This window comes from Gavialis gangeticus, unplaced genomic scaffold, assembly GCF_001723915.1.
Source record: "Gavialis gangeticus isolate Ggan-Ray unplaced genomic scaffold, GavGan_comp1, whole genome shotgun sequence".
In the NCBI taxonomy this organism is placed as follows: domain Eukaryota; kingdom Metazoa; phylum Chordata; order Crocodylia; family Gavialidae; genus Gavialis; species Gavialis gangeticus.
Genome location: NW_017729034.1, coordinates 45,520,729 through 45,530,382, shown reverse-complemented (window position 1 = coordinate 45,530,382; position 9,654 = coordinate 45,520,729). Strand labels below are relative to the sequence as shown.

General features: G+C 37.2%; 1 protein-coding gene across 4 annotated transcripts in view; it reads right to left on the bottom strand.

The window, feature by feature from the left end:
- The window catches only part of RGS7 (regulator of G-protein signaling 7), a 600,793-nt gene that overhangs the window by 52,830 nt on the left and 538,309 nt on the right, over positions 1–9,654 (bottom strand). For all 4 annotated transcript variants that reach the window (XM_019527608.1, XM_019527609.1, XM_019527610.1 and 1 more), the window contains exon 15: positions 784–970. In XM_019527608.1, the coding sequence (XP_019383153.1) occupies positions 784–970 (187 nt within the window). The remainder of the gene's footprint in view (positions 1–783; positions 971–9,654) is intronic.

Below are 9,654 nucleotides of genomic sequence, written 5' to 3'. Positions count from 1 at the left end.
AATTTCCAAAAAAAAAAAAAAAAAAAAAAATCACTGATATGCACAGCCCCATTTCTGATTGAAAGCATCTGTCTGTTGTGTCTATGAAAAGCACAACAAGACCATATTTTTATTACTAAATTGGTCCCCAAAATGTAAGCTGTTATATATTTATGAGAAAGAAAAGCTTGTTAAAGCCATGCTCACAGGGTTCTTTGTATCTAGAGTACCACTCTTTCCTAGAAGATCATTTCCTAGAAGTCTATCATGCTGTTCAGTAGATGTTACTTTTATAATGAAATGCATAAAGTATAATATCCATAGGACATGGTTCAGATATAACCACAAAACAGGCATTTAGGAATAGGTTTGTTTCTCTTTCAGGGTGTGTTTTCTTTATGATGTGAGCAATTTGACTCTTATAAATGCTAACAAAAGTCATGAAAATGCATCAAGAGAACAGACTCTTAGCTTTGCTTAAGAAAAGACCGTTAAAAGCAGCTGAGCCAAAGAATTAAGAAGAACCCAAATAAAATCAGCTTCTCTGCACCACAGGGTGCACTAGGAAAGCAAAATTCCTCCCTTCTTAGAGGGCCACCTTCAAGCCTTTGCACTGGTACAGTCACCTAGATAGGCCATATCCGGTCCTGTAAAGCATAGGAGTGTCTTCTGCAAATAATTAATTTTAACCCTATTTTATTTATTGTATTTAATTTTTTTAAAGAGAATGTTATAATCTCTCTCCCAAGTATATCCATTTGTACATCCCAAAGACCAGCCCTCAACCAGAGATAATACACTGACCTGCGCATCTTCAAATGTGTATCTTCCAGGGTCCTTCACATTCTGTGTAGTTTTGTCATAACTTTTTGAATCTAAATTGATGGCACTGGGAGCACCTGGAGCAAGAAACTCCTGCCAAATTTCCTGGACTCGAGCAGGAACTTCACGAATAGGTCTCTTCTTCAAATCTTCTACTGCCATCCAGAACCTATGGCAAGATACGGTAACTTGAACTCTACATTTAATTTCTTTCCTAGGTTTCAATTTAACCAGTATAAATTTCTCCCTTTTTAAATGTGCTTTAATAAACCAAAACCAACAACAAAGACTTCACACAAAAAATCCATACAATTACAAAATTGTAGCCAGGCATTTTATGTAAAAATTACATCATTTCTGTACAAGAATTGCCATGGTGATCTGGATGCCATAATGTCTTGAACAGAACTAGCTGCTTTATGAAAGATGCATATCTTTCATTTGGAAACAATGAAATAACTTGCCATATTTATCCCAGATAAATTACAGGTTTCCAATAGGAGGGAAATGTATTTTGCATCTAAACCTCTGATCTTTTGTTTCCCTAACACTGGTTAAAATTGGCTCCTGTTGTCCACACAAAATATCTAATCCTCTTTTTAGACTATTAGGCACAACTATATTTTGTGGCTATAAGTTCCACAGGTGAATTGTGAATTGCCCCCAAAAAAGATTTTATTTTATCTAATTCAATTCTGCTCTCTTTCATTTTCATTGACTCTGTCCGTGTGTTGCATTGTAAAAAAACAAAAACAAATAGAAGTGTCATTTCTCTCTTTGTCTACTATCCCAACAGATGCATGCAGCCATGCAAAGTTATGTGTAGAATCCCAGTAGTAGCAGTAGTAAAACAGCACTAAAAAGACTTTGCCAAACAGCATTCAGATCTATATTAGCAAATCAAGTTAAATAGTTTCACTTGTATAACAAAATTATTAGGGAAATACAATGAAAAGCTCATGACCTAACTTGGGAACCCTCTAAGAGACAATTCTGTTTAGACATGGTGCAGTGCACAAAGCTTGCACAGGTTTGTTCCCAGGAAGCACAGAACTTCCACCTATGCTGTAAGTCTTACTGTATTGGGGAAACCATTTATAACATAGCAGCGTTCCAATGTGGTTTCAACCAGGCTGATCCAATATGACATGTGAGCTGGGATTCTACTGTCCTAAAGCTTGGATTTTGCAGGGTTATAATATAATTTGAGATTATGGTTAAAAGTGCTTCCATTCTGTTTATGCCACAAGGATAAGCCAAATGTTCACTCTGTGTGTATGTGGGGGTGAGCAGGTAACTGTATAGTACTTGAGGAGCCCTAAGGAAGTACTCTGCATGCAGGCTGCAGGTCAAATTAGGTTGGTATACCAATTCTTAAACAGGTGGCAATGTAAAGCAAAACAAACAAAATATCACCTCACAGAACTTCACATTGGCTGGTTTACCACCTGGAAAGAAATGAGTGATTTCTCACAAAACTTGCTTACTTGGAAAAAAAAAAGTGTTAAAGATTGCCTCTTTTCTAAGCTGGTCACACTTACTTAGTAGCAGGGGAGGAGAGAACCCTGGTCCCTTTCCCAGACTCCTGCTCTGCCACTGTCAACTTGCTTTCCCCTAAAGAGAGCTAGAGGCACCTAGGGTACTTAGTGTTTTAATTTCTCATTACTAAGCAGTAGGGCTGTGCGACGCTTTGGTCACTGATTCGATTTGGCAGAGATTCGGCAGCTGAATCTCTGAATCTGAATCAAATCAAGAGACCCATTAATCTCTCCAAATCAAACTGGAAGCCTCTGAATCGATTCAGAGAGATTCGATGATTCAGAACACAGCTTTAAAGGTTTTTTCTACATACATCAAGGCACCAGGTGGCTCATGAATGCTGCAATGGTGAAATGATTCTCCAAATCATCATCAAATCTTCAGATTCGGATTTGGCAGAATCGAATTGGGACAGTGATCGAAATCAACAAATCAAATCCCTGCCCCAAATTCAGGCTGAATCTCAATCGAATACAGCTCGTTTCACACACCCCTACTAAGCAGCCACAACTGTTAGTCCCACTTTGTTGATATTGCTATGTTAAGTGCCTATAACAGTATTTCAGTTACAGGAATACTGAAACACCTCTCAGTAGTTTAACATACTGTTCCCACACAGCTCCCAAGTGGGGTAGACAAGTATTATATCCATTATTATATCTCTGTATGTGTATTATTAAATGGTTATATTATATAATAGTATATGATATTTTATACTATTATATATTGTTTGGATTATTAGATTATTATATAGTATTGTATCTCCATATCTGTAGAACAAGATGTTAAAGCTAAGTCTCTAACATCCCAGGCTAGTTCTAGGCACTCAACCATTCTTCTTTCTAGAGTATTCAGGGTCTTATTACATTTTATTTGCATATCTGAATGCAATGAAGCTAGAGCAATGTACTGATTTTACTTAAGCAGAAATACTTTACAGCATGCAAACTCTAATTCACTGAACCCAGGAGAATTTGGGCAACTATTTTTTAAGTTGCTTGTGATATTTACATTTAATAGGTACATCCTGCAGTGCCATCCCCTTCATATGCAACTTCATAGTTTAGCTGATTATTCATGTGTATAGAAGACAGATAAAGAAACAGGTTAAGACAGACATCCTCTGTCTTCCCACAGACATCCTGAGGGTTTAGCCTAGGGTGGCTGTCTTCATGATTGCTCCTGTAGACCACCAGCAGTGTGTCTGAGAGTCCTCCCAAATAAGCTCCAGGATACATTTTCTTTTTAGAGTAAATTATTGCCTTAGGCTACTATTTAGATAATAATGGCAAAATAGATAAAAGATAAACTGATTTAATTGTGAGAATCTTGTGGTTTCCAGTTTAGAAAAGGTAAGCAATACAGTCACATCTTTAACTAGATAAGCACAATCTCTTGCCTGGAAAACACATTTTATTTTACATTTCTAGCATTACCATTCCCCAAACCCCCACAGAAATGGTGAAGCTTTAATTATAGCAACCTCTTTTAAACATGAAAAAATGCTGATATCTGCAACATTTTATATCTAGGGAAACTGCTTCACAGTAGACATTCTTACACTTTAATCTATTTAGCTTTGAAAACAAAATGTATGCCCTCCTCCCAAAAACACTCAAAAGTTAGGAAATGGCAGCAATCAGGCTGCCTCTCTTGTGCATTTGAGTTATGATAATTTTGCCAAATGAGACATGGGAAGTCAATTGCACAGCCAAGACTAGAGACTATATCTCCAGGGACCTAGTGTAGTGCCAAACAACACAGAATCTCCTTTCTCTTCCTACAGTAATCTGCCTCATTCATTGTGCATTCCCTGTACTGAGTGAAGGAAGGATCTAGCAGAAAAAATAGTATGCAATCTCATAAAATTTCTACTGCATATACACAGGCGGGACAGATTAAGGTGGCCTAGGTGGTGACGTGTACAGCTCATGCATGTCTGAAACCCTAGCTCTAGACCTGTCATGCTGGAAAGCATGTGGGGATGGAGCATTCTTATGCAATTTGGCCTGTCTCAGGGATCTGGAGGGAGGATGAAATCTTCAGAGAAGGAAGTTCCTAACGGTTGGGACAGAACATTTGCCCTTTCAGAGGTTTGCAACTCTGTCAAAGCAAAGCAGAATTTCATGAGAACAGAAAGAAAGATGATCCCCTGACTCCTAACACCTAGGACCCTTGCCAAAAGCCAGTCATACTGCAAAACGTGGAGCCAGAAGTGTAACAACACAGTCCAACACCCGGGGCACCTGCAACACAAAGGGGCAGCAGCAACATCTGGTTGCCGCCATGTCAAAGGTATGATCTGCTGCCATGGTCACTTTGCCCTAGTCATGCTACTGCATGGAGCTGCTAAAGTTCTTCAATGAAATAGTTTGGGGTAGAGGGAATTAACATATCAGTGTAATCCCTGATTTGATTTTCAGAAATACGTGAACACTTTTCACTAAAGCTGCCCAATGATCCAGTCTCAGGCCCAAGCAAATATGAAAAAAATGCAGTCTAAGGGGCTGAAGCTTAGCAAAACTGTTTGTAACTGAAAACAGGGTAGGTAGGTGTTGCTATAATAGACAGCATAGGTAGCTGTTGCTACCTGCTTTGTTTCTTAGGGTTGTCATAATGGAGGCACAAATAATTAAGGAAAGTTACTCTTCTCCAATGTCTGTTAACTGCAGAACTAGCCTCCCATTGGCATTTCAGCTAAATACACTCTGCATTTAAAAATCATCAGTAGCAATGACTGATTCTTTCCTTTTCTTGCATCAAGCTTCACCTTTGTTTTTTTGCTACTATTTATCAACAGTCTCCTACACCATTCCTTATTTGCACAAATCACAGTATTTTATTATGGTATAATTAAACCTCAAAAAACCCGCCTTGGATAAAGTAAAGAAAAACATGAGCTTTCAGGCATAAAGTCGGAATGATCTATAGCCCACACCATTCTGCAGCATACAAATTAATGGTGTGTGCATATTCACTATATTTCTTTGATTGGATGTAATTTGAATACTGTATCCCTTGTGTCATTTATTTTTATGGTTACTAGAGCTGTAAGCACCACAACAAACCTCTAGTGTACATTGGGCCATCCAAGGAAAACTGGTTCAGAATAAGAATTTCATATCTGACTATCCTCTACTCCTTATCCCCAAGTTCCAAACAGCCAGGACGTCCATGCTTGAGTTTTTCAGCATCTTCAGAAGGATCTGGCTAATGAAGAACAGGAGCAAATTCCAGAAAAGCCCCTGACTGATGCTATCCAGTACTAGCCCTTCCTTATTATCAAAGGAGCTGTGTTTTTCACGTGAGTACCGCCATTTGCCACATAGTTACTGTTGTACCACATAGAAAGAAAGTCTGTCTTTTAGATATGCAAGAATCAAGCCATTTAGGTTATTACCACGGATTCTAATTTTCTCTAATAAAAAACCAAAAAAACAAAAACCCAATTTTCAGATTAAAAAAAGTAACCCAAAATCCATATTTTTCCATAATATATAAATATATATTATATACTTTTTAAAATCTGAAAATTGGGGATTTTTTTATCAGAAAAACCAGGATCCCTGGTCATTACAGGTTGAAATCAGTAACAATCTCTACCTGGAAGGAAACAGACAGCATATAAATACTCACTGTTCTGAGAACCAAGTAATATATAGGGATAGCAGGGATCAGGTTAAAAGGCAGGCTGGGATTTTCAAAGATTATGGAATTTAGGTCTCCAGATCACATATTTCAATCAGATGTATAGTCTTCTTTGAAAGTCAGACTGCCTGCACAACCAGCCCTAGGCCATTTAGATCATACTAAAACTTAGCAGTCTACATATTTCAAATACTTATTGTATACTTTTCTTTGCAATACGAGCTAGAAAATCTGCAGAAATGACACTCTCAACTCCATTACTTTTAACAATAGGCCTCTGCTAGTAATCAGAGAAGAAAGTATGCTTTCTAAGAGTTCACTCATTCTTCAGTCTGGTGCAAGCCTGATGTTGGAGGACAGTTCTGTGCCCCTTTGAAATTAAATATTTCACTGAGAATCTCATATTGCACCAACATTTTTTCCTGAAAAAAATATGGTGCAGGAAACATTGTATTGATTATAGGTATTTCATAAAGAACAGAGACAGAGCTGCCTCTGTTCTTTGTCAAAGAAGTTTTGAGTTATGTTTGATATGTCTACTATGCTCCCATACCTTTTCATTACTGGAGTATCTGAGAACCTCACCTCCAGTACAGGACTTATGTGCACATCTCTTGTGAGGTAGTGAGATGCCATTAACCCTATTTTAAAATAAGAAACAAAGACAAAAAGGGGTCATCTACATGTGCATATTAATGCCCAGCAATAAACTCTGGTGCATATGCCATGGGAGTTTATTACTCTGGGAGCTGTGTTTACATGCACACTTGGGACTGGAGCATGTTGAGCCAGGTTGGAGCAGCCCCAGGTGACGGAGGGCCCAGGGGTCAGCCTGCCAACCCAGGGTTGTTCGGACCCAGCTAAATGTGCTGTCGAGGGGCTGGCTGGGGCACGAGGGTGCTTCAGTGTGGAGCTAGCTGGCAGGTAACCCCCACAATGAAGCACCCTTGTGCCCCAACCAGCCCTGTAAGCATCTACACATGCATTGCTGCTCATGAAAACATTCAACAGCAGGATAGTACTTATATTTACAAGTACTAACCAGCTGCAGAGTTTATTAGTTTCCTGAGACCTAATGTATAGACAGCAAAATGTTTACTATGGAGCTAATTAGGTAGCTCCACAGTAAATGTCTCAAGTAGATATGCCCAGATTGATTAATTTGCTTCAGGTTATGCAGTCTGTTGCATAACAAAGAACTGAATACATGTCTTCCAAATCCCAAAGTGACTCATAAGTTTCTTCATCTTGTACCATTCTCCATAATACAAGACAAAGGCTGCCAGTCCTGATTCTACCCCCTCCCAGCCTGAGTGCATAAACATATAAAATTGAGAATATTAATGGTATAAGATGCAAATGATCATGCTGTAATGTAATCATTGTGTCCACTTGGTTACAATCATATCTCTGTCATTTCTTTCATTGACCTGGGCAGCGGACTTCTCTTTTTATTATTACTAAACATTTCGTCAATTTTTGAAGTCCATTGTTACGTTTTCTATAGAGCTTGGCAGCTCAGTCTGCCGTGGTCCCATCTCTTTGCTGCACCTATAGTTTTGATGATGCTTGTTGTAGAGTCAATCATAGTTAAAGCTATGAAAGGATAACAGCTGACAAACTCAAGTGTGAGATTCCATTAGTTATATCACAATCATAAGGAGCTGCTGATGGAAGCAAATTGTTTTGCCAAACTAATAGAAAGATTATTTTATTCCCTAAGGTCCCCAAATCTACCACTGTGTAGTTGATAAGCTATCTTTTAAATGTATGAACTCAGGAGTAAGTCATAATTACACCTGGAATGATCATGTCCCTGCTGATACAGTAGGATACAAAGCTTTGTCATTATGCATAAAATGATTATTTAATTTAATTTATTATTTTTCTATCACTGAGCTCATCTTGATTCTCATTCATATGGGACTAGTTTATTCTTTTTCTGACACTTCCCAGGGGCAACCTTTCCAGCTGGCACCCATAAGATATTATGTTTTACCATGCCCATATAAGAACATAGACAGATAGATATAATGGTCAATGGCACATTGAGGAATCAGCTCCAAACAAATTTCTCTAGGGTATTTTGCTGGAACAGTCATTTAAAAATTGCCTATGGTTAGTGTTGTAAATAGGATTAAAGAAAAGAGCCAGGGATTATGCTGGTAAAAGTCTAGCTGGCAGCAAGACAAATCAGCTGCAGAAAACTAGAAAAACATAGCCTACGGTAGGTAGATTGAATAGGTTTACATTTGAACAGATACCATGCATAAGAAATTACTAGGACATTTTTAAAATAAAAAGAAACTTTTCCATTCCTTTGTACCATTTAGATAAACAGCTTTCATTTTAATGCTTATTCAGCTTTTTAAATTCCAGACTGCCTCCTAAAACTTATGGGTTTAACAACATTGCATACTGAGCCCAGTCTTACTACTGCTGAAATCCAGGGAAAATATCAGGTAGGATCAGGGTCATCCAGAATATTGCACTGATATTTTTGGTCCAATCTTGTTCAATAACTTGTCTTTATTAATACTTGACTTTCCCATCGTACTCTATTAAATTCAAACTTAATTTCGAAGCCTCTAAACTGCAAGTCTGAATAGGTTATATATGGTGTGGTAATAATGCTGACTCAGTTCTCAGTTATCCTGTTGTAAGTTTCAGATAAACTCAGGCAGTAAGTACAGTTATTCCAGGTTTGGAGACCTATGCAGCAACATGCTCAATGGCTTCTATGAGATGTTCTGTTACCTCAACTTTAGCAACTGAGCCTGGTTTCATCTTTCAGAATTGGGACATTATACAGGAGTAAATGAGATCAGGGTCTCAGCATTGCTATGTTTGCAAAAATTTTTAAGGAATTTACAGCTGAGCCATGGGAACTAATACTTGGGTGAAAGCATGGGGATGGGGTTGTGATGGAAATACTTTTCAGAAATAAAATTCAACATACATTAACCTTAGAAGTACTATATATAGCATATAGAAGTTATAGATAGATATTACCATATATGTGTGTGTGTGTGTGTGTACATGTACATTATTTAAACATATGATAGACATATATTTCAGAAGTAAAATCTACATTAACCTTAGAAGTTCATATATTATCTAATATTATATACATATTGCTTAATACACAGATCACTCCATTATTATAGGTGTGTGTGTTTTTATGTGTGTGTGCACGCACACATGCACACATGCATGTGTGCACACACATATAAATATAGGAGTAATATATGTATTAGGTATTATGCATATTAGTTACATAACTTAGAAGTTATACATATATGTTCTAAGTCTAAGGTAGATTTTACTTCTGAAAATATATGTCTATGAGTTCCAGAAGTATATAGAAGTACTATATATAATACACAGATATATAGTACAAATATAGAATAGTTCAATATATGCACACAATATACATATAATACATAGTACTTCTATATAGAGAGTACACACACAGATATGTACATATATAGTTCTGCTGAATGCATAGGACTTTATTATGACTCCATTAGAACTACTATAACGAAATACTGCATTTACCCAAAGCCAAAATGACTTAAAATTTAAAGTGACTGCCCAATAATTAGCTTTTATATATGGATAATTTATAAATATGTTGTCATTTTCCATGTATAGAATTTAATTATT